This window comes from Eleutherodactylus coqui, chromosome 2, assembly GCF_035609145.1.
Source record: "Eleutherodactylus coqui strain aEleCoq1 chromosome 2, aEleCoq1.hap1, whole genome shotgun sequence".
In the NCBI taxonomy this organism is placed as follows: Eukaryota; Metazoa; Chordata; class Amphibia; order Anura; family Eleutherodactylidae; genus Eleutherodactylus; species Eleutherodactylus coqui.
The window spans coordinates 15,709,907-15,736,287 of record NC_089838.1 but is presented as its reverse complement, the minus strand read 5'-3'; the positions used below and the strand labels follow the sequence as shown (position 1 = coordinate 15,736,287).

The 26,381-nt window shown below is 43.9% G+C and overlaps 1 protein-coding gene across 1 annotated transcript in view; it reads left to right on the top strand.

Annotated features, from left to right (window-relative positions):
- LOC136611127 (protein NDNF-like) overlaps positions 1-25,752 on the top strand; it is a 36,673-nt gene extending 10,921 nt beyond the window's left edge. Inside the window, exons 3-4 of the mRNA XM_066590410.1 lie at positions 19,491-19,591; positions 22,473-25,752. Of these exons, the coding sequence (XP_066446507.1) occupies positions 19,491-19,591; positions 22,473-23,836 (1,465 nt within the window). The 3' untranslated portion in view covers positions 23,837-25,752. The remainder of the gene's footprint in view (positions 1-19,490; positions 19,592-22,472) is intronic.
- Positions 25,753-26,381: the final 629 nt, after the last annotated feature.

Genomic DNA, 26,381 nt, shown 5'->3' with positions numbered 1-26,381 from the left:
ACCAGTCAAACTCTGTTTCAGGTCAAACTTTGCTAATAGTTTGGTTTGCAGTAAACCCAGTGTTGGTGGTGCCTCTTGTCCTATGACTTAGTGGTTAACACTGTTGCCATGAAGTGCTGAGGTCCTAGGTTCAAATCAGATAGGGTCTGCATGGAGTTTGCATGTTCTTCCTGGATTTCATAATAATCACCTTTATTTAACTCCATACAGTTGTTGTCCTTTGGTAGATTTGAGCCTAGGACCCCATCCTCCTCCTCTTCTTCCTCCTCATCCTTGTCCACCTCCTATTTCTCTTCTTCCTCTTCCTCTGTTTCGCAACTTAATATAATGAGTCGTGAATTATGACACACTATTTGTGTTACTTTTGCAGGTATATGCAGGGTCTCCAACAATGTTATCCCTAAGTTCCTAAGCTCCGTATAATTAGAGATCCCATTAACAGTTCGTACCAGTTGTTCCAGCCTTAATTGTATCACTATACTATTAGCAGGCCCGCTAATCCATGAAAATCATTCTATTCGGCTTTTACTGAGGCCACCCTCACTTACAGTTCTGATGCTAAAGAATTCCTCAATGTTCTTCTGTGGATCTCCGTCCGATGGACCCATAGCTTAGTTTGAACTCTTCTTTTCAGCTTGTCGCTCCTCCACAGCAATGGCACTCTGTGTTAGAGTCCTTGGGCAGGTGCAGGTGGCTTTCAGTAATAGGTTCTCAGTGTTACTTCAGCAGCTCCAGCTGTTATTGCTCTCTAGTCGCAGGCTGCACCTCTTTGCACTCTCCTCCCTATACTGCTCATACAAGGCTCCTCTCTTTCTGCAGGATCACCAATCAGTCCTTATACTGCTGCACTATCTGTTTTCTATATGTTGGCCCTGCTCGCTCTCTCTCCTTAGGGTGCCTAGTAAGTTTAAGGGTCTTTCTGGGATTGTTAATTTAAAGCTAAGCAGCCAGTTGTGCTGACATGAGGACATGACAGGTCCTCTTTAAATGGATTTTCTGTGTCAGCATAGATCATCCATATCAGATTTGTGGGAGTCCAATGTCAGACAAGGCTGGTCAATCAAAGACATAAAAGTGTAATGCACTTGTGAAACGCATCCAATGATCTGTGATAATCGGCCAATCATGCCACTCACATCTAGGTTCAGTCAACAGCCAAAAAATTCCAACATGGCAGATCAGTGTTTCGGTAGATAGTAAACTACCATTGGCCCCTGTTTTGCATAAAATTATAAAAAAAAAGGTCAGTCAAAATGGGGAAAATTGGTCATTTTGGGAAACTTTTATATGCATGGCCAACTTTACATAAGGGAAGTAGATGGCTTAAGGTTGCTTAGGACTAATCTTCAATAAGACGGGACGAATGTCGGGCAAACGATGCCCGACACTCGTCCTGTGCGTCCTCGCTCCCATGCTGTTGCACAGGAGCTAGTATTGCTGGCTCGCTCACAGAGCAGACAGCATGGGGGCGGGGCGGCTGCAGGAGATTTCTCTCCTCCCGCTCCCCCGTCTATCTCCATTGACTTAACATAGCATCCGTTCAGTACTGAACGGCTGCTATTTACACTGAACGATTAGCTCATCATCTATCGTTTATGCTGCATAAAATCCTGAACAATGAAAAATGAGCTGCACAAGATCACTTAGTGTAAATAGCAGCCGTTCAGTACTGAACAGCCGCTATGTTAAGTCAATGTAGATAGACGGGGAAGCAAGAGGATAGCAATCTCCTGCAGCCTCCCTGCCCTACTGCTGGCCGCTCTGTAAGTGAGCCAGCGATACTAGCTCCCGTGCAATAGCACAGGAGTGAGGACACATAGTGACGAGTGTCGGGCATCGTTTGCCTGACATTCATCCCATTTAAATGGGCCTTTAGTCATTGCTAAGAAAGCATCCTTGTGTCCTTGTTACTACAGAAGCTCTCTACCTAGCAACAGACAGTGGATTGCTGAGAAGCTAGAAAGGAGACCCCTAGGGGCAGCCACTACAAACATGATTGACAGTGGTAACAACATTTTTAATGCAAGTATATAACAGAAATGATGAGACTAACACAAACTAGTGGATGAGCATAAATCGAGTGAAAATGTAGTGCCTCTTTAAAAGGACTTCAAATACAATTACCCTCTCTTATCACTCTTGTACCAGAACTCTTGTATCAGACTTGGCCAACTCTATGAATTCTAAATAAGTGTTTTCCTTTCACGCTGCGATATTTCATTTACTGGAGATGCTCAGACATCTGGTGGCTCATTTGAGATCCACTTAGCCAGAATTTATCTCCCTTGCCAAGAAGTGTAAGAAAGCAATCGCTCCTCTTAGTGGCATCTGATGAAAGAGATCATCTTTACATTTCCTAAGACACGTACCCAAGGATTTGGCTGCGGTTCAAGCCTGTAGATCTCATTAATCATTTTTATTATTTTGAACCCATAGATGTGAAACTTCGGGCGTATCCAAAACATATGCATCCGGTTTGCATTCCCCTTGCATTGATCATCTGACTTAATTCTAATTCTCTGCATAAACATTGTTGTTCTATGCATACAAAACACAATAAAGTTTTGAGAAAGTTTACATGACGGAATTTTAGAAACCTTCGGAATAGAATTTCTCATTCTGTTCCACTGTTCTGTGCTTACCTGTTCCTCTATATTCTCTTCCCGTTGGGTCTTCTAATTAAAATGGATGTCCAGTTGCAAATTATTTATGGCCTATCCTCGGAACAGATCATTAATAGTAGATTGTTGGCAGTCTGTTGCCCTGGGACCCCACCAATCAGCTGGTTATTGGGCCGATGCACTTGTTCTTTGGGCTGATTTCTAGCCAGGTATTACAAGCAAAGTTACCATTTAATTGAATGTAGTATCTGCAATACCAAGCCTGGACACTGCAGTAAGAACAGAGCTGTCTGCTAGCTGCAGAAATCAGTCCACCCCCATATGAGGCCTAACCCCTTAGTGACTGCTCATATGCTTTTTTACGGCTGTTATAGAATCATAGAATGGTAGAGTTGGAAGAGACCTCCAGGGTCATCTGGTCAAACCCCCTGCTCAGTGCAGGATACGCTAAATCATCCCAGACAGATATTTGTCCAGCCCTTGAACACTTCCATTGAAGGAGAACTCACCACCTCCCATGGTAACCTGTTCCAATCATTGATCACCCTCACTGTCAGAAAGTTTTTTATAATATCTAATTTGTATCTCCTCCCTTTCAGATCACTAATGGTCTTTATTCTGGTGCAAATGTCTTTTTACAATGCTGTATCAGAATACTGGCATGGGTACCCTAAGCCGGTAGGAACCAGGGCCCAGCTGTCTAGTCACAGCTCAACACCTGTTCTAACAGTGGGGGCCAGAGAAATTGCCGCTCCCTGCTGTTTAACTCTTTACATGCCACAGTCAATGGTATCACGGCATGTAAAAGGCTGACAAAGGGAGGAGGCTCCCTCTGTCACCCATCAGGGTCCCACAATGTGATTACGTGGATTTGATGGGTTGCTATGTCACCCGCAGGCTAGAACATGGCCTCTAGGTCTACCATCTACAGTGGCCTATGGGGATCAACCTCTGGTTATTGAAAAATAATTCAATAACATGCCAAAAAATAGCAAATTTTATGTATCTCACCTCACAATCAGGGCTTATTCCCACGAGCGTATATTGGCTGGCGTTTTCACGGCCGTACGATATATGCTTCCATCTGAGCAGTCCCCCCTTCCCTCCTCCTCACCGGCTCTCTGCTTCTCTCCTCACCTCTGAGTGGTTTGCTATGGGAGGGGGCGGGGCTAAGCTGCCGCCGCCCTCGCCGCCGCTTGTCCATAGCCAGCAATGGAAGTGGGCGGGACAGAGTGGAGCTTAGCCCATCCAGGCCGCTCCCATTGCAAACGCCAGAGTGGAGGAGAGAGGCAAAAAGCCGGTGAGGGAAGGGGGGAACTGCTTAGGCGGAAGCATTTTCACGGCCGGCCGATATACGCTCATGTAAATAAGCCCCAAATGGAATAGAAAGTAATCAAAAAGTCATATAGTTCCCAAATGGCACCAATAAAAAATACAATTTGTTCTGTAAAAAAAAAACAAAAAAACGGAAACAGCGATGATACAAAAAACAAACCTCTTTTTTCTTAAAAAACGATATAAACCTTGTATTGACGTAAACCTACTGACCTGCAAAATGAATTTAACATGTAGTTTATGCCGCACAGTGAACACCCTAAAAAATGAAAAACCCATGTCAGAATTACATCTTTAGTTAATCTTTCCTCTGGAAAAAGCTGCATAAAAGATGTTATATGACCCCAAAAATGGGATAAATGAAGATTAGAGCTCAACCTGCAAAAAGCGCCGAGCCCTCATAGAGCTCCATTGGTGGGAAAATGAATATGTTATGGCTGTTGGAATGCGATGGAGAAAAGGAAAGTGCACGTTCAAGTCTCAGGGCGCTTTCACAAAACCAGGAGTGGGTCTAAAATATGGAAGAACTGCAAATCTTTCCATTTATACTTTCTCTCCATTCCTGCTTTTGGCTCACAAAAAACTGAACACAAAAACTGTCGTGTGAAAGCGCCCTTACTACCCTGTTTCCCTGAAAATCACACATAGCATGATTTTCCAAAATTTTTGAGGATGCTTGAAATATAAGCCCTACTCCAAAATTAAGCCCTGCTAACAGTTAATTAAAAAAGTCAATTTAAATAGTGTCCAGGCAGCTGTATTTGTAAAAAAGGTAAACCTTTTTGAACAAAAATTAAAATAGGACACTGTCTTATTTTCGGGGGAAACACAGTAGTGGAGTAAAAAATGTGTGTTGCATTCCCAACAAGGCCATGCAGCCTGAGAGGGCACAAAGCGTTCTGTTGCCCTTCTGAGTACTATTAACGATGTGTGATAATTGGCGGTCCAGTTATAGCCAATGTATCAGGGCCGAGGAGCTTCATATTACTCCTTTATATCACAGTAATAGGAAGTTTTTATGGTGGCCGCAGTAAAGTGTAACCTGCGATGAACTTCTCAGCACTGGGGTGGGTTAGTTGTCAGAGCTTCATGAGGACTGTCATAACAGCCATCTAATCATAGCTCAGTCCTGTCCTTATATTACCTTGCACTGAATAGAGCAGATGTAATGAGTAGTATATGCTTTGTCACACCGGCTACTGAGACCAATTGCTTAGGCATCCACCCTTGGGTGTGCATGCCTAATATAGCAGATGCAGGGATGCAATTGGAGGGGGACTGGTTTAGGGAGTGTGCTCTAACCCTTTAAGAAAGATGGCATGAAAGTGCACGAGCCTTATGGGCAGAGACTGAGGAGTGAGTAGTGGGAGCAGACCAACTACTGAACCAACCTTGTGTATGGCAGTATGGGTCAGTGTGTTGGAAATCTATCCCGGCCCCCCATATGTTATAGAGCCTATCTCTTGACTCAGTGGTAATGGCTATAATGTCTTCCATATTTTTGAGGGTAGCAATCTCCACCAACCACTCCTTTAACAAGGGAGGATCCTAAGATTTCCAGAAGCATGGAAGAACATTCTTGGCCCCCTGATGTAGGAAATTGGCCAGAAAGTGCTTGAATCTCAAGTGGCTAGTAGCAATCTTAAACAATAAAGTGGCTTCTGGGGTGTTTGGAATTGTGATGCTGGTCATTTCTGCCATGAGTGACAAGACCCGGGCCCATAACTTCTTAAAAGAATGGCAGCCCCACCATATGCGTGTCATCATCCAGTGATGTAAGAAGGCTGGCACTGGGTAGATTGTTTTAAAGAAGGTTTCTTGAGCTTTATTCGCCTTGTGTGCAAATCAAAAACATTTTTTTTCCAAGGTCGCCCAGTTCTCTTTTCCATGCTAAATAGTATGGAGGCAGGGTCTGAGAAGAGTGGCCAATTAGTGTCTTATATAGAAGAGCCGGTGGGGATGACAAGATGCAAAGGCAGAAAGATTTTTGTGTAAGGCTATACAATTTTTCAGCTGTGAATAGAAGTGTGAAAGTTAACCCTTTCCAATCCACTGTCTGACGTCTGAAGACATTCTGATTGAAGGCTGCACAGCTCCGATGTCGGAAGACGTCCTGCAGGGTATTCTTACTGTATATTACTGGCCACTCTGTTGTCAGGGGCCTCTCCGGCATGTCACACACTGCAGTACTGGCTCTAGCCAGCAGATGGCGCCATTGTACAATGGCAGAAAGAGAAAGCTCCCCTAGGAAACCCTGAATACAAAATTGGATTGCAAAGGCTTAAACATAGTGATTCCAAGACCTAGATGAGGCCGTCTCTGCAGGAATCAAAGAGGTCACAAGAGCCAGGTGACTAGTGTCCAGGACGTGTGTGAGATAAAGTGGACTGAGTTAATTCCTACCCAGGAAACGATTGTTTAAGAGCCAATTGGGAAGGATAAATTATCTGTATTTAGTACCATAGGGCCTGCAAATTCAATAAGGGTGTTACCTGAATCGTCTTATAGATGCTGAAAAAGACACAAGTGGTTCTCAGGACATTAAATCCATAAGAGCTTTCCGACAGATCTCCTGGGCAATCCACACCCAGAGTTTATTGGGTCTGGATTGTCTGGATTGTCAGGAAAATAATCCAGCACCCGAGAATAAACGGTCGATGATTAATATGTCCTGCAGTCTGGGAGGTCAAGGCCTGGTCAATCTAGGAATCAATAAGCAGATCAGCGAATGAGCATTCTTTTCCAGCCAGCCCCAAACCATAAAGTTTTTTGCAATTATATCTTTATTTAGAATCTTTAGATTTTTTTATTGTAAATATGGCAAAAGGATTTTTTTTAAAGTTTTATTACTTTTAATTTTTTTTTAATAATTAGTAAAACTTTATTGTTCTTATTTTTACTTTTTCTTTTAGTCCTCCTAGGGGACCACAACTTGCAATGCTTTGATCGCTCCTGCAGTATGCTGCATACTGCTATCTGACACGGGGATGGCTTGATAGGCAGTCTGCTAAGACAGCGCTGGGGCCTTTCAGAAGGCCCCCTGCTACCATGACATCGTTCAGGGGATTTAAATGCCGCTATTGGAATTGACAGTGGCATTTAAAGGGTTAACAGCCCCCATCGCCCACACGTCTTGATGGGGCTGTTGTCCGCAGGTGTTAGCTGTAATAAACAGCTGACACCCGCGATGTATGGAGGGAGGTCGCCCCGCGATTACCCTACATACATATCCTGCAGCTGCAGGAAGTAAAAATATTATGGGGCCGTCACTAAGGGGTTAAAATAGACAAATTCAATTATTTACAACTACACTGATTTAAATAATTTAAAAAGCGTTGATTTAAAACTACGAACATCGCTGTTATTCTGGTGCAGCATTGGCTGCAGCGATAGGTCAATAACTCCTCCAGTGGCTGGGATGTTCTTGCAGCGTCCGTCGGCTTGGATGCTGCTGTTTGTTCCCCATAGAGTAGATCTGCAGGAACTTGTGTTCCTCATTGGATTCCGGTAGTAGTGAACCAACACAATGATAAATTTGCCCTTGGACTTTAAACGTCGACCAAAATCCAACAACGCTCAATTCCTTTGTCGCGCCAAATGATGTAATTTGTAAACATGAGTTGTACTTTCTCCTATTTTCCAGGAAATGTTTAGATCCGGAAGATGACCCTGATGTAAGAGTCTCTAGTGGTTCAGGAGGAGTTCGAAGCATTGATAGTTAAACATTTCTGCCACAGCGACATCGTTCAGGGGTCTCCTGGGTCCACTTTATAGTCCAGGGATCTCCAGGGGCCACTTGGGGCCACCTTATAGTCCAGGGGCCACTTTATAGTACAGGGGTCTCCTGGGGCCACTCTATAGTCCAGAGGTCTCCTGGGGCCACTCTATAGTCCAGGGGTCTCATGGGGCCACTTTATAGTAATGGGGTCTCATGGGGCCACATTAGAGTCCAGGAGTCTCCTGGAGCCACTTTATAGTCCAGGGATCTCCAGGGGCCACTTTATAGTCCAGGGGTCTCTTGGGACCACCTTACAGTCCAGGGATCTCCAGGGGCCACTTTATAGTACAGGGGTCTCCTAGGGCCACTCTATAGTCCAGGGGTCTCTGGGGCCACTTTACAGTCCAGGGGTCTCCTGGGGCGACTTTAGAGCATTGCAATATGAACCTGGTCTGTTCATTCAGCCAGTATAAAGCTGGGGATCACACTTGTGGTTATTGTTTGCATTGTATCTAAAAGCCTCCCACTCCAAGAATGTCCAAGCTCTTCTTCTCAGCAGTCGGTGTCTCTCGTTCTGAAGAATGTCGACACGTTTCGCTTCATCAGTTTCTACAATTTGAGCATCCGCTTGCTGCTTGCGTTGATTCTCGAGTCGGACGTTAGTTTGCTCCGGTGCTGCAGCTACTCGAGCGGCTGCTACTTTAATTGCGGCTGTTGTCCTTCTGCCCAAACAGGTCCTTCACTTGCTTGGCATATTCGTTGCTATGGGCAACAGTATTTAATCCTCTTAGTGCTGAGGTAAAATAAAAGCTGCTCTGTGATTGGTTGCCGTGGGCACCAAGAACTGTTTTTCACTGTCTGTTGATTTCCTGTTACAGTTTTGATAAATGAGGCTCTGTGTTCATCAATTTGCTCCATGTACTCCTGTCTGCGGACGGATCATTATCCACACGGACATCCAAGGTGGAATTAGGAAGGACAGAATGGGCCGATGATTGGTGGCTCCACCAGGGTTGGACTGGCTGTGAAAGAAGCAGTCCTAAAAACACAAATGTTCAACGTTCAGTCTGACTCTTCTAGTGGGAATTACTTGTTGGCAATAACCAGGAATACTAATCCATTGGTGAAAGCAAATTTGGGGTTGCTGCATTAAAATTCAAGCAAAGGCAAAGATATGCAAATAAGGTGGCCAGGACAACAACATTTCTGATTTTTTTTTAGCCTATAACCTTCTCCGGGTCGAGATTATACTTTGTACAAAATTTCACGTTAATCAGTCGTACAGTTTGTGGATGATGCTTGAACAAACAAACAGACATTGACATATATATATAGAAGATATCTGGCAAAGTTTATTATATATCAACAAGATTGGAATAAACAAAAGGGAGTACTATGGAAAGGAGGAAGAGGATCATCGAGGACAGTTGTGTGGAAAAGGAAGAATCCACAATTTCTGAACTTACTACCATATGATATATCATATACATTGTGGCGGGACATCGTCAGAGGGGAAAAAAGGTGGGGTGGAGGAGGGCTGGAGGAGGGGGGGATAGAGTTGGTTAAGTTGTTAAAAATTTGAAAACTTTAATAAAGAGCATTTAGTTAAATAAAGAAATTCTTTGCCTCGGAGATGTAAGTGAGGATGGTCCTCAATAAAAACAAAGTGTATACACACAAGTAAAGAGATAGTAAGCAGGCCTGCTAGATAGTGATAGAGACATATCATGCTATGCATTTGGAGCATTTTTTTTTTGGCAATTATACCCAGCTGGAGATAAGATAGAGCTTTGGTGGAACATTGTCCACAGAAGGCAAACAATTGCGTTTTTGGTACAAAGTCCTTGTATGATTTCTTTGTTAAATACGGACTGTGCTGTATATTGCTATCTCTGAGTTAGTTCTTCTTCTAGAAACGTGATGGGGGCTGTTGCACAGAGAATGTAATTATAACTGTGTTAATTCGCCATAAATTGCATAACGTGTACACTCAGCCTTGTGATAGTCAGGACTGCAGGACAGAACGTTAGTTATTCTACATTTACCAACTGTTTATTATTAGAGATGAGCGAGTTTACTCGCTAAGGCACATTACCAGAGCGAGTAGTGCCATAGCCGAGTATCTCCCCGCTCGTCTCTAAAGATTCGGGGGCCGCCGCGGGTGACAGGTGAGTTGCGGTGGGGAGCGGGGGGGAGAGATCTCCCCTCCGTTCCTCCCCGCTCTCCCCCGCCGCTCCCCGCCCGCCGCCGGCCCCCGAATCTTTAGAGACGAGCGGGGAGATACTCGGCTAAGGCACTACTCGCTCGAGTAATGTGCCTTAGGGAGTATACTCGCTCATCTCCATTTATTATCCTTGCATATATATATTCCTCTGCCATTATTAGTTGTAACAAAACCCTATTTCTTCATATGTCTGATGCCCATCTCGTATCCTGAATCATGTGTTGCACCACCGCCCATGACACTGTCCTGTCCATGTTTCTCCAGTTCTCACAAACAGTAAATAACTAGTTAACAGCTGCCAGGTCTCTGTCTCTTCTTTGTGCCTGGCCAATGATCCACCCGGCTTGGCACTAGGGATGGCATTGACAATGTTGTTTATCTGTACTGTCCCATCACTGTCTTGTACTGCACAAGATGTACAACGAGAAGAGCACACATAGAGATGCAAAATTTGTGCAAATATCTGAATGGTTGTTCCAGGTATACGGACAAAGATGCTTTTTATCAAGCTGAAATGGCAGTGTGATAGGATTAATGTTGCCTTGGACTCCATTATTAGGTCATTTGCACACATTTTGCATCTGTACACTTGTGTTCGCTGTCCTCATTGTCTATTTTGAACTGTTATTGCTTCTGATCTATGGAAAAACTGCAATTTGCCTACTAATCCGAACAAAAAAAAAAGGAGAGCCCTACCACTTTTGGGTTGCCCTGTGCTTTGCATTGTAAAGTAGGCCATATACACTATATACAGGTTGTCTTAAATGAGGTTGGGTTGAGTATATGTTCAAAAAGATTTCCTCGGATATATATAAATAAGACATAAAAATGCAATAAATGATACAACTCCACAATGGATAACCCCTGGATAGCCATTCATTACACTTCTGGTGCTTCCGTATTACTATCCAAGGCTGCCATGTGGTATAAAAATTGGAACAAGCATGTTCCTCATCATCTTGCATCTCTAAGAGTGTTCATGGCCTCCACCAACATCACCCTGAAAGGCGCGGTATTGGACTGCCACAGTCTAGCAATGATTTGTCTGGTTGCAAGTACTGGTATGAAGAAATGGAGCAGGCCTTTCTCAAAATTGGGAATAGACCTATCAAGTATAGACAATAGGGCTGCCTCAGGACCACTGACGTACCTCAAGCTGGAAGCCACAACATCCTTCCAAAGAGCAGAAACTGGATGACACTCCCACCATATGTGAACCATGTTAGCTATAGTGGTAGCTAGAGCATTGCCAGCACAATGGGAAGACCTTGTCATATATTATATGTAGCTTGAAATTCTTATATTTATGCAGTCTGGAAAATCTATCATAGGAAGATCAAATGTTCCTACAGATTTCAGGAGGTCACCAAAAATAGCATATTTACCGTCTTTATAGACCCAAGGATGGGCTGACTATCCCCCAACAGCAGATGGCACACAGAAGAAGGATTGGGCATGTTGGATTTCAATTCCAGCTCCTCTCTCAGAGGGCACCAGTTATTCTCCAGAATGGTTTGAACTTGTATGCTTGTGGGATATCTGTCTGTGAGTCCTGTTGGGTTTTGTCATGTCGGACTCCTGAGTCCTGTCTGTATCCTGTCTGTTTTTTGTCATGTCGGACTCCTGAGTCCTGTCTGTATCCTGTCTAATTCTTGTCTGAAGATACTCTATCTGAATGTGCTTCTAGTTTCATTGGCGGCACCTGGTTCAGCTCTGACCCTTTGTTAAGATAAGTCTGTCAATTGTTTTACTCATATGCTGAAGTGTTGTAAAATCATGTTCCCTATACTATGTATTATTATATTGTGTATCATCTTTGTCTCTGTTCCCTGTTATCGTCTAGAGAGAGTCAGGGTCACATCAGGTTCCTGATGAAGGGGGGTGGTCACCCTTATCAGGGCAATCACTCTGCTCTTTGGTAGAGTTTCTCATGTCTGAGAGGTCAGGGCTAATTTACCTTTATTCCCTTTATTCCTTGTTTGCCACTTTGTATTATTTTGTCATGTTTGTGTTAGTCAGTATATGTGTCCTTTTATGGACATTTATATTTACGCCCATGTAGGCCACGTAGGATCAGCTCTGCATGGATGTAATAGACAGGTGGCATAAAGCAGAAGAGAGGAGTCACTGAGTGGCGTACCCAGAGTCTCACTATGGCAAACTGAAACCAATAATAAAACACTTTGACTAATAAGTAAAAAAAACTCTGATACAAAGTTCATGGTTTCTTGCAACATACTTGACATGTTCTGGGACAAATTTGTACATCCAGTAAGTACTTGCATATGTTTTTGCACCATATCTTTATATGAACTTCCCAGATGCCAAGATTAGATAATTTAGTATTTTCAACAGTGAGACAATTTGCGGACACTTTGCCAAGTTCTATATTGCGTTTTCACAGCTCCCATTCTCGTGCCCCATGTTACACGCAGCCACAATGTTTTTGTGTGACAAAGAGTTCACTGTCAGGGCTGTGTCAGGACAAAGTTTACTCACTTGTTCCCAGTCACTAAATGCAAACAAATAGAAGAAAAATCGCCAAGTCCACATTAACTCTTTGTTTACTTTCACCGCCCCATGTTTATTTTTTCCTTATGGAGGAATGTATGCAGATTTCTTTTTATATTGCTCTTAGTGAGGTCTATGAATGCAGATCTTCACAGTATTAAAGTCGTTGTCTCATTAAAGACGTTGATGGCATATCGTTAAGAAGTACTATCAATATCTAATGGGTGGGATCTGATCATTTGGACTCGTGTTGATTAGTGGAATGTAGTTGCAGCACTACTTAGAAAGTCTATGTCCCATTTTGCTTTGCCTAGCTTTTTGGAGTCACATGACTGGCTATAAACTATGGGGGACTTTAACAATCCAGATATAAACTGGGAAGATGAAACCTGCGGATCTCATAAAGGTAACAAGTTTACCTTACCCAACTTGTACAGGACCAGACAAGAAGGACGGCCGTTTTGGACTTTATATTAACCAACAGACCTGACAGAATAACAGGGGTGCAGGTTGGGGAGCAGACGGGAGTCGGGAAGGAATTTTACATAGTTTTGTTTTTGCTGTACTACTTAAAAAAAAATAAAATATCTTTGGAAAGAATGTAATAATTTTCTGCCACCATCTTCCTGCAGCCATAAGTTGTTTATTTTTCAGTCGACATACCATAGTTGTGTGAAAGCTCGCTTTTTGTGTATTTTTTCCAGTTTCCATTAATACCATTTCGGAGTACTTATGACCTTTTGATCTCTGTATATATTTTTTCTAACAAGGTTCACCATACAGGATACATAATTAGAGATGAGCGAACCTACTCGTTTCGAGTAATTACTCAATCGAGCACCGCGATTTTCGAGTACTTCCGTACTCGGGTGAAAAGATTCGGGGGGCACCGGGGGGCGGCGTGGCGGAGCGGGGGGTAGCAGCGGGGAACAGGGGGGAGCCCTCTCTCTCTCCCTCTCCCCCCCACTCTCCGCTACAACCCCCCACTCACCCACGGCACCCCCGGAATCTTTTCGCCCGAGTACGGAAGTACTTGAAAATCGCGGCGCTCGGGCGAAAAAGGGGCGTGGCCGAGTAGGTTCGCTCATCTCTATACATAATGCATTACTTTCATAGATGGGCCTTTTAGGGCTCAAGCAATACCATATATATTTTTTGGTTTGAACTTTTAATTATAAATATGGGGAAAAAAACTTTTTTTCAAACCTTTTTTTCTTTCAAACTCTTTTTTATTGGCATGTCAAGGAAAACATACATGAGTAGGCTGTAATTGTTACACGAAGTTTTGATATCTAGTAATCATCATTAGTTGTCCATCTTAGTAGTTTCTGTGTATAGTACAATGCCAAGCTCAAAATACATCTTCCATTCTTTGTTTTTTCCTTTACCCCACCTCCCCTAAACTTCCAACATATTAATACCCTGTTATAAAAACAGAAATAAAACGCCAAACTAATAACTAACTGAACTAACCCGCAGTGTATCCCCCCAGCGACCCCCCCCCCTCCATGTTTGGTCATGAAATCTTTAGAATTCCCAGCCGGTTCATGTTGTTTTGTCTGTAATACCATGTTGTGTTAATGATCTGGTTCATACACTCCTTCATTTCGTTAGGATCGAGAAATTTTTCTATGAATTCCCTCCATTTTTTGAAGGATTTTCGGCCTTGGGTCTCCACACCCTTCTCTGCCTCTATTCTCTCCATTTTCAAAAAATGTTTTAAATGTGGAACAATACCATTTATCTCCGGGGGTTTGGCTAGCACCCAGCTGTTCAAAAGGCACCTCTTACTAATCAATAGACTAGTGTGGTTCATTTTGGCTTTTCTCGTCTGATCTGGTAATTGGTGGAGTATGAAAGTTTTTGGGTCAGCTGTAGGGTCTGTCCTCCCATGTCTTGTATCAGTTTTTGGACCCCAATCTAGTATTTCTTAATCTTAGGCCAGATACCATGTCGAAAATCAGAGTTTGATCGGGAGCATCTTCTAGGACAAGCTTGTAGACCAGCCGGGCCGTTGGGGTTCTGAGGTTTGTCAGAACCATATATGACCCCATGGACTTGCTTAAAGTATGTTTCTCACCGTCATTCATTTGATACCGCTGCTCTCACAGAGTTCCAACTCTTAATTATTCCCTCAGGTAGATTCGGATCCTGAAGATCTTGTGACCATTTTCTGAATAGGCCTGAGCTGCTTTCTTTCATCCACTCCTCTCTAAGTCTGGTATATAGGTTTGAGATTGAGTGTTTATATGAAAAGATTTTAACAAAATATCAATAGGGTTCAGTATTGTTTCATATGTCAGCTAGTCTTTCTCGTAGAAAATTCCGTACTTGGGCGAATGGCAAGAAATGGGACGTGGCCAGGTTGTATTCCTCACACGGTTCTCTAAGAGTCTTGTATCTGGGTGGAAGAGGTGATGGACTTTCATAATTCCTCTATGTCGTCACAATTCAAACATTTTGTTTCTATTGAACCTAATAGCCTTCTGCCTTGCAATGTTCTGCGGCATGTTCTAATTGCCGCGGAAAAATGCGCATCTGGCTTCCATTGTAGTCAATGGAAGCTGTCTGTCACGCGTGACTTCCGCTATGCTCACACATGTGCCGGCTCGCTGGATGGGACTCTTATGGTGGATCTGGAGAGGTGAGTATGGGGTCTTTGTGGGGCGCCATGTTGGATTCTGTCGCATTATTTCACTGGCAGAGTCCGCCACGGCCGCGGCCTGGAGGCCCTTAATGTGAAGGTGCATATAAGCCACGGTTGCATCAATGCCTTTATGTAATGTACATCATTAAGTTCAGTATCACTGCGGTGATTGTATGTTTTTTTTTTTCTTGAAGGCCATTTAAACTCAGTTATCAAAACTTCGGGCTCTTTCCCACGAGCGGACATACGGCGATGGCGTTTTTACATTTTCACACCTACTTCGTATAAACACCTGAATGGGCGGTTTTCCGCGATCACGGACAGCGTTTTCTCATCCATTCACATGACCATGAGCATCGTTTTTAGCTAAAAAATGCACCGCACCCCGGAAATCCCTCGCTCTGCCAAAATCCTTGGGATGCCTTCCAGTTCCTATATAGAGGCACCTGTAAACTTTTTCGCAGCGTTGGCTGCTGCAAAAATACCTCCCCCTCCCTTCTCTTTCCCTGCTCCCATAGGAGTCTATAGGACCCGCCAGCGTATATTGGCCAAAACATAGTTCCAGAACTATGTTTTGGCTGAGCGTATATGCGCCGGCCGCGTATATGTTCTATTTTTCATGCTGCTGCCCTATATTCGCCCATGTGAACGGCTGCATTGGCAACCAATGCTTCACATGGTTATCGTATATACCCCCGGGTGTGAAAAAATGCGGCGTATATGCGCTCGTGGGAATAAAGCCTTACTGTTATGTCTGAGTTGGACGCAAAACAACCCTTCTGGGTGAGACATAATACGTTGTCCTAAAAAATCCATCCACACACCAGCAGAGAAGTGGTTAATTTGGGGTCCAGTACCAAAATGACACTGAGCATGTGCCTGATTGTGGATCGCATGGGCTGGGACTGATGCCATGACCCCGGTCCTGAACTGATATAACCAGCAAGTCATGACCCCTACCTCGAAGATGTGGGCCAACTAACTATGAGACCTTTTCAGTGTTTAAGTGTGCTAAAGATGCAATAAGTGTAGTTTTTCACCCGGATTTTGCTGCAAATTGTTTTTCCACAGTGTAAAATCTGCAGCAAACCCATCATATGTGAACAGACCCTGAAGGTCATTGTGGCCCTGTGTTGGGTTCTGTATAGTGCTTCCTATCCTTTATATGTGAACGGACCCGTTGGGTTCTGTATAGTGCTTCCTATCCTTCATATGTGAACGGACCCTGAAGTTCATTGTGGCCCTGTGTTGTGTTCTGTATAGCGCTTCCTATCCTTCATATGTGAACAGACCCTGAAGGTCATTGTGGCCCTGTGTTGTGTTCTGTATAGTGCTTCCTATCCTTCGTATGTGAACAGACCCTGAAGTTCATTGTGGCCCTGTGTTGTGTTCTGTATAGTGCTTCCTATCCTTCGTATGTGAACAGACCCTAAAGTTCATTGTGGCCCTGTGTTGGGTTCTGTATAGTGCTTCCTATCCTTCGTATGTGAACAGACCCTGAAGGTCATTGTAGCCCTGTGTTGGGTTCTGTATAGCACTTCCTATCCTTCATATGTGAACAGACCCTGAAGTTCATTGTGGCCCTGTGTTGTGTTCTGTATAGCGCTTCCTATCCTTCATATGTGAACAGACCCTGAAGTTCATTGTGGCCCTGTGTTGGGTTGTGTATAGTGCTTCCTATCCTTCATATGTGAACAGACCCTGAAGTTCATTGTGGCTCTGTGTTGGGTTCTGTATAGTGCTTCCTATCCTTCATATGTGAACAGACCCTGAAGTTCATTGTGGCCCTGTGTTGGGTTCTGTATAGTGCTTCCTATCCTTCATATGTGAACAGACCCTGAAGTTCATTGTGGCCCTGTGTTGGGTTCTGTATAGTGCTTCCTATCCTTCGTATGTGAACAGACCCTGAAGGTCATTGTGGCCCTGTGTTGGGTTCTGTATAGCACTTCCTATCCTTCATATGTGAACAGACCCTGAAGTTCATTGTGGCCCTGTGTTGGGTTCTGTATAGTGCTTCCTATCCTTCATATGTGAACAGACCCTGAAGTTCATTGTGGCCCTGTGTTGTGTTCTGTATAGCGCTTCCTATCCTTCATATGTGAACAGACCCTGAAGTTCATTGTGGCCCTGTGTTGGGTTCTGTATAGTGCTTCCTATCCTTCATATGTGAACAGACCCTGAAGTTCATTGTGGCTCTGTGTTGGGTTCTGTATAGTGCTTCCTATCCTTCGTATGTGAACAGACCCTGAAGTTCATTGTGGCCCTGTGTTGGGTTCTGTATAGTGCTTCCTATCCATCATATGTGAACAGACCCTGAAGGTCATTGTGGCTCGGTGTTGGGTTCTGTATAGTGCTTCCTATCCATCATATGTGAACAGACCCTGAAGTTCATTGTGGCCCTGTGTTGGGTTCTGTATAGTGCTTCCTATCCATCATATGTGAACAGACCCTGAAGGTCATTGTGGCCCTGTGTTGGGTTCTGTATAGTGCTTCCTATCCTTCATATGTGAACAGACCCTGAAGTTCATTGTGGCCCTGTGTTGGGTTCTGTATAGTGCTTCCTATCCTTCATATGTGAACAGACCCTGAAGTTCATTGTGGCCCTGTGTTGGGTTCTGTATAGTGCTTCCTATCCTTCATATGTGAACAGACCCTGAAGGTCATTGTGGCCCTGTGTTGGGTTCTGTATAGCGCTTCCTATCCTTCATATGTGAACAGACCCTGAAGTTCATTGTGGCCCTGTGTTGGGTTCTGTATAGTGCTTCCTATCCTTCGTATGTGAACAGACCCTGAAGGTCATTGTGGCCCTGTGTTGGGTTCTGTATAGCGCTTCCTAACCTTCATATGTGAACAGACCCTGAAGTTCATTGTGGCTCTGTGTTGGGTTCTGTATAGTGCTTCCTATCCTTCGTATGTGAACAGACCCCGAAGTTCATTGTGGCCCTGTGTTGGGTTGTGTATAGTGCTTCCTATCCTTCGTATGTGAACAGACCCTGAAGTTCATTGTGGCCCTGTGTTGTGTTCTGTATAGTGCTTCCTATCCTTCATATGTGAACAGACCCTGAAGGTCATTGTGGCCCTGTGTTGTGTTCTGTATAGTGCTTCCTATCCTTCGTATGTGAACAGACCCTGAAGGTCATTGTGGCCCTGTGTTGGGTTCTGTATAGTGCTTCCTATCCTTCATATGTGAACAGACCCTGAAGTTCATTGTGGCCCTGTGTTGTGTTCTGTATAGTGCTTCCTATCCTTCGTATGTGAACAGACCCTGAAGTTCATTGTGGCCCTGTGTTGGGTTCTGTATAGCGCTTCCTATCCTTCGTATGTGAACAGACCCTGAAGTTCATTGTGGCCCTGTGTTGGGTTCTGTATAGCGCTTCCTATCCTTCATATGTGAACAGACCCTGAAGTTTATTGTGGCCCTGTGTTGGGTTCTGTATAGTGCTTCCTATCCTTCATATGTGAACAGACCCTGAAGTTCATTGTGGCCCTGTGTTGGGTTCTGTATAGCGCTTCCTAACCTTCATATGTGAACAGACCCTGAAGTTCATTGTGGCTCTGTGTTGGGTTCTGTATAGTGCTTCCTATCCTTCGTATGTGAACAGACCCCGAAGTTCATTGTGGCCCTGTGTTGGGTTGTGTATAGTGCTTCCTATCCTTCGTATGTGAACAGACCCTGAAGTTCATTGTGGCCCTGTGTTGTGTTCTGTATAGTGCTTCCTATCCTTCATATGTGAACAGACCCTGAAGGTCATTGTGGCCCTGTGTTGTGTTCTGTATAGTGCTTCCTATCCTTCGTATGTGAACAGACCCTGAAGGTCATTGTGGCCCTGTGTTGGGTTCTGTATAGCGCTTCCTATCCTTCGTATGTGAACAGACCCTGAAGTTCATTGTGGCCCTGTGTTGGGTTCTGTATAGCGCTTCCTATCCTTCATATGTGAACAGACCCTGAAGTTTATTGTGGCCCTGTGTTGGGTTCTGTATAGTGCTTCCTATCCTTCATATGTGAACAGACCCTGAAGTTCATTGTGGCCCTGTGTTGGGTTCTGTATAGCGCTTCCTAACCTTCATATGTGAACAGACCCTGAAGTTCATTGTGGCCCTGTGTTGGGTTCTGTATAGTGCTTCCTATCCTTCATATGTGAACAGACCCTGAAGTTCATTGAGGCTCTGTGTTGGGTTCTGTATAGTGCTTCCTAACCTTCATATGTGAACAGACCCTGAAGTTCATTGTGGCCCTGTGTTGGGTTCTGTATAGCGCTTCCTATCCTTCATATGTGAACAGACCCTGAAGTTCATTGTGGCCCTGTGTTGGGTTCTGTATAGCGCTTCCTATCCTTCATATGTGAACAGACCCTGAAGTTCATTGTGGCCCTGTGTTGGGTTCTGTATAGCGCTTCCTATCCTTTGTATGTTGACCTTTGCTTTTCTTTGCAGGTATTACTTTACTGTGAACAAGAATCAGAGTGCCGTGACCGTTAGAGTGACTCCATGTGAATCGCCCATCCTGTGGACGCTGTCTGTCCTCTCCACTCAGGGTAGGAGGAGAAAACTATGGATATTGAGTTTGGAGCATACTGGCACATACCAGCATGTGACAGGGGGTTGTATGTTGGCATCAGGCATGATGCTCTCTATCTTAACAATGTATTTGTAGTAAACCATGAGTAGGGGCGTAACTAAAGGCTCAGGGGCCCTGATGCAAAACGTGAGCTGGGGCCCCGCCTCTATCTGTACCCGTACCCATACCTAAACCATGCTGCACAGAGACATAACTTGAAGCTTCTGGGCCCCAATGCAGAACCTGTAACAGGGCCCCAACTATAATGCTTTATTCATAGTACTGGGCTCCCTATATGGAGAAGAGAGGCCTTATGGGCCCCCTAAGGCTCCTGGGACCGGGTGCAACCGCATCCCCTGCACCCTCTATAGTTATGCCCCTGACCATGAGGAAACCATATTGCAAGCACAATATACATCTAATTCTACATGGGACTGAGTGAATGAATTAAAGGCGTTGTCTATGACGATAAAAAAGGATTTGGCTAAATCTAGTAGTGCTCCTCATTCATTTGAAAGGAGTTTAGCTGCAGTACCAGACATTGCCAATGTCATGAGTGGTGCTGTTTCTGGATAATATCTCTGGGAACATAAAATAAACCACAGGTACCAACGATGATCTAGCACTATCTAAATCATCAAGGAAATGGGCTTTAGCTCCTCCATTACATTAGATCACCAGCAAAGCAAGCATTAGCCCTTCCACTACCCTAATCTACCAGGACAGTGGTCTAACTACTAGGACCATGAGAATTGCACCCCTGAATGCCCCTGTGAGTAGACTTGCAATGCCCATGCATGACTACTGCTTCTTTCACTTCTGTGGGACAGAGTTTGACAAGCTCACAAATCTCTACCTGTCCCATAGAAGTCAATAGAGTGTTGGTGGAACATGACGCACCACAGCTCCATTCACACGGGAATTTGGGGGTAGAGTTCTTGTGATCATTGGCGGTCCCAGCGGTCTGAACATTAGCAACCAGGCATTTATTCCTATTCTGTGAATAGGGGATTTTTTTTGTGAAAAAAGCTCTTTAATTCTCCACTGCTTTTGACCAACAGGAATGGGGAAATTAACCCCTATTCTGCCTTGAACCACCAAGGAAGAAGGCAGTAACTTCTCCACTGTCTCAGGCAACCAGGGAAGCTGGCATTATGGCCTCATGTCCACCGGCTAAAAATCCGCAGCATTTCTCCCGCACGCGGATCCGCGCCCCATAGGGATGCATTGGACACCCGCAGGTAGTTAAATACCTGCGGATGTCATTTTTCCCGTCAGGCGCGGATCCACGTGCGGGAAAAAAACGGACATGCTCCATTTTCGTGCGGGTCTCCCGCAGGCTTCTATTGAAGCCTATTGCAGCCGTCCGGATCCGCGGGAGACTTGTACCAGAATTAAACTCACCTGCTCCGGACGATGCGGTTCTTCCCTTCTTCGCAGCCGGATCTTCTTTCTTCGGCCTGGCGGATGTGCCCAACGCATGCGCGCGTCATGCAGCCAACGTGCCGAGCACATCCGCCGGGCCGAAGAAAGAAAATCCGTCCGCGAAGGAAGGAAGATCCGCATCGTCCGGAGCAGGTGAGTTTATTCTGATTTTTAGGCCTCATGTCCGCGGGGCAGGAGGGACCCGCTACGGATTCTCCATGAAGAATCCGCGGCGGGCCTGATTTTCCCCGTGGACTTGAGGCTTAATTCTTTCATTATGCTAGATCAACAATAAAGCTAACAGAAATGCTCCTTTATCCTAGACTATTGGGGAATCTGACATTAACTCCTTCAATACTCTAGACCACTAGGGGAAACTAAAAATACGCCATATTAATTTTTCTTCATCTAAAAGATGAGTCTTATAGTGTGAAAGATAATGTAATGGAAATAAATGACATCTGTAAAAAAAAACTGCATCCTCAATTCCAAAAAAGTTGGGCCACTGTGTAATATGTAAATAAATGTTAAGGAAAAAAGAATGCAATGATTTGGAAATCTTATATAACCATATTTTATCCACATTGGAACACATTTAGGTTGAAAGTGAGACATTTTCCCATTTCATTAAAAAAAAACTTGTTAAGAAATTGATGGCAGCAACACATCTCACAAAAGGTGGGGCAGGGATAACAAAAGGCTGGAAAAGTAAGCAGTACTAATGAAAAACAGCTGGAGAGTCAAGTCTCTATTAAGTCACATGACTGTGTACAGAAAGAGCAGGTCAGAGAGTCTCCCATAAGCAAATATAGTAAAAGGATCAATCTGTGAAAAACTGTGTCTAAAAATTGTGGAACTATTTAGGAAAAATGTTTCTGAACATAAAATTGCGAAGACTTTGAATATCCCACCATCTACAGTACATAAAATCATCAGAAGATTCAGAGAATCTGGAGAAATTCATGTGCACAAGGGACAAGGCCAACGGTCAATATTGGATGCTGAAGACCTATGGACCCTCAGGCAGCATTGCATTAAAAACAGGCATGATTCTGTAATGCAAATCACATCTCATGGGCTCAGAGCTCCCCCCTGTTCCCCACTGCTACCCCCCACTCCACTCCACCGACCCCCGCCCCCTGGCACCCCCCGAATCTTTTCGCCCGAGAAGGCAGTTACTCGAAAAAAGCGATGCTCGATCGAGTAATTGTCCTAAACAAGTACCTACGCTCATCTCTAGTTGTCTCCCTCTCCCCTTCTGATATGTGTTCTATGTTCTATTGTGACTGAAATGTGGTTATATGAAATTTCCAAATCATTGCATTCTTTTTTTCTTTACATTAATTTACATCTTACACAGCATCCCATCTTTTTTGGAACTGGGGTTGTAATTCCATACTGCCTTTTTGTAAATACTATTCCTCTCTTTCTAGATTATGCTAAAAACCCTATTCCTCGGAGGAGGTATCATCACTTGGGCCCACAGAAAATATTTTCTTTCAAAGGAAATGGAGAAGAATCCTTCTCCTTTATAGTGATGGCAGATGGCTATTACTTTCTTGACTTCATGTCACTTGAGTCTGATACCAGCTTCCAGGTCTTTGTGTGGAACCAAGGAGATGACTCTGTCCCATGGCCTACACTCCCTGAGGATCCTTGGGTAGACGTCCTTTTGGTGGAAGAAAACAAAGTTGATTTGTCTTGGCAACCGAGCTTGGGACCTGCTGGGACGGAGGTTGAGTACTGCGTGTTCATCAATAGGAAACACAACTACAAGACTCTGTGTGCCACTGAGCTAGATGCAAAGAATGAACTTGAATATTTTCAAGACTATTTAGACGTCAAATCAAAGAAATCACTAAATATAATTACAGAAAAGTCAAAAAGCAAAGTAAAGGCCTCTAAGAGTGAGCAGATTCCAAGTATGGTGGGGGAGGATAACTTTTTGTCTTCTAAAACCATGGCTGGTGGTCAAAGAATGTGTGTGGGAACTTCTTTAAATGCTACTATACATGGTCTAAAGCCTAAAAGCCTTTACTACTTTGATGTGTTTGCTGTGAATCCTAAGGAGGGTAGTAGTGTGGCTTACACTGGTACTTTCGCCGAGACCAAAGCCAAACCAAGATCCCATATCCCAAAACTTCCTGATGACGAAATGGTGAACATTTTTCTGAAACGTAAAGGTGTTAAAATAATGAGCATTAGTCCATCGAAACAAGGCCTAAAGTGGCTTTTTGTCCATTCCTGCCTCCACAAAGTTCATATACAAATCATGGTAAATGGTCAAATTGATGTTTCAAAGAGCCTTCAAGGAGCCCAAAATTTCAAATTACTTGGAAATCCAAATGATGACTTTATCATCAGCTTAAAATCAAGTAAAGGAGGTCTAGGCTTAGTCAAGCTCTTCACGACTACTGCACATAGTCATTTGCCATTTTCCAACTTACCTGCTGACATCAACATGTCCGTATCAAAGAGATCATGCTCCTCAGCTACAGTGACCTGGATAGGAAGTGGTCCTGGAATAAAGTACTGTATCTACGTTAGACACCTAGAGCATCATTTGGATCTGAAGCTGATACACAAACACCAGAACAGTTGCCTAAACACTAATGCCAGGTCAAGGGCCGAAAAAGTGGCTTGCCGACATTCTGGAAGTCAAACCACATTAGAAGAGCATATAACAGATTTGAAACCTGGTAAAGCCTATCTCATAGACCTGTACTTTATCGGCAGCCATAACAACACCATAAAGTTCCCAAGTCAGGTTGTAAAAACTCAGGAGTGGTGTACTTGAGTTGATTAGGACATCTGACCTCAAGACAATTGCTGGCTGCATGCTGCTCACTTCTCAACCTTATATAAGATATTAAAGACAATGACTTGTTACGTACATATATTCTCATAGAACAATGGTGGAGATCACTGACCAACGCCTTTTCCACCATTTACTTGCTAAAATATGAAATATATATTTTCAATAGCAGTATCATCTCATTTGTGGTGGCTTCTGCTCAGTTAAGATGATAAATAAGTGATAAGTGAAGTCAAGTTGGAAGCCTGCCCCGATTCCTTAAAGTTTTGGTCTGGTTTGGGGAACCCATTTTTGAAACTATTAAGGAATTTAAAGTAAATATAGAAGGTGGCTTCCTATTAGTGGATGGAAAGAGTGTCTCTCTCTCCATGGAGGAACCAATGATATCATGCATTACATGTACAGCCTATCGATTCCAATGGACACCATGCAATGCTTCATTTCTCCTGTGGTGACATTGCAGTTAAATTAAACAGCTGGTACCATGTTCCTCCATAGATTACAGCTAATCACAGGGTGTTCCAACAGCAGGACAACAGTGATTAGTTTATATTTGTGGAACCCTTCTGTCAGACCTCACAGGAGGCTGTTTGGTCAGGGATAGCTGCAGTATGGGTCTTGGTAACTTCATGGCAGTTCACGTTAGGGTTGCTAACTGGAATGTGAGTTGGGGCCACACGTTTGAGGAAAAAACAAGTGTTTTTTCTATTGGCAGTTCATAAGTTCCAACGATACAGTATATACATTTTTTGGGTGGAAGCAATACTGGGCTGACTTGGGCCATGGTTTCTTGACTCAGGCAATTCTTCAAACTTTTGGTCATACTGTATCTCTACAGGCACTGTCTTTTGGAAGAGTACCAGGCAGCTCTGTTCACATACTGCTGGCACCTGCCACATTTGCTCCTAAAATGCATCCATTGCTCATTTCTTCCATTGGCTGCAAGCACAAACTAGTTTAATGGGAGAAATGGGTCCTATATAGAGATGAGCGAGCATACTCGCTAAGGACAATTACTCGATCAAGCATTGTCCTTAGCGAGTACCTGCCCACTCGGAAGAAAAGATTCGGCTGCCGGCGTCGGGCGGGGAGCGGCGGGGGAAAGCGGGGAGGAACGGAGGGGAGATCTCTCTCTCTCCCTCTCTCCCCCCCCCCCCCCCCGCTACCCCTGCTCACTGCCGCAACTCACCTGTCATCCACGCCGGCAGCCGAACCTTTTCTTCCGAGCGGGCAGGTACTCGCTAAGGACAATGCTCGATCGAGCAATTGTCCTTAGCGAGTATGCTCGCTCATCTCTAGTCCTATATATATCTTTGTGCACTCTCTTTAAACACTCCTGCATGTCATTGCAGGCTGTTCTTTGCCTGATGCTGCTTCGCACTGCAACAATATGCTTTATCATCACAGTTAAGGAAACAATTCAATATGCAATATTAACATTTTAATGTCATTACACTGGAACTCTTGTACATGCCCTCACACATCAGGAATGAAACCCAAAGGGCCTCAACAAGCCTGTGCAGAAAATCTTAACCCTTTCCAATCCAATTTGTATTCTGGTTTTCCTAGGGGGCTTACTCTTTTTCTGCTGTTATACAATGGCGCTATCTGCTGGCTAAAGCCAGTACTGCATGAGGTGACACGTTGGATAGGCTCCGACAGCAGAGAGACTGGCAATATACAGTAAGAGAACCCCGACGGACGTCTTCCAACATCGCAGCTGTACAGCCTTAAATCATAATGTCTTCAGACGTTAGACAGTGGATTGGAAGGGGTTAATCTATCGAAATCCTGGTTAAAAAAATGGCTGAAAAGTTCCCATTACTTTGTTGTAAATAATGTATGATACTTCTATGGTGTGTTATTATCTTAATAAGATACTGGATAGAAATGTACAATGTTGTTTGTATTCCTTTAATATGCAGTACTTGGTGGTTTATTTATACAGCATCAATAAACACATTAGTACCAACACAACATGCAAGCTGCCAGGAGCTGCCGCCAGCAAGCCAGAATGACCATATAGCATCTATTCTATCTTTCAGTTATGTTCCTCCATCCCACTGATTGGTCATTGGTCATATATTACACCCTTATGGGGTCTTGGGGTTAACAAAGCAATAGACATCTAATATCTTAGTATCATTGGTTTCCAAGTGATGCATGGGTAGAATTCTTGATTTACATACAGATGTCTATATGTATCTCATATGTCCTTGTTACATGCGTGTTACATCAACTGAGATAAATCGTATAGAGAACAGAAGAAGACAGGCCTACTACTTATAATAGCACCCCCGAAACAGACCTTAGAAGTCTTGTTTGGTGAGAAGGTCGAAGGGGATATCCAGAACTGAGAAAATATATAATGGTCTGGGAATGTAAAAAAAATTAGAAAGATAAGTCACACTGTTTTCCTTCAGTGGATCCTGATCCAGTCCAGGAGGTCTGGTCTCGATCACTCCGACCCTAGAAGAAGATGCTGAGGTCATGTGCCGCTCGTTGCACAAGTGACCACTCATCAATC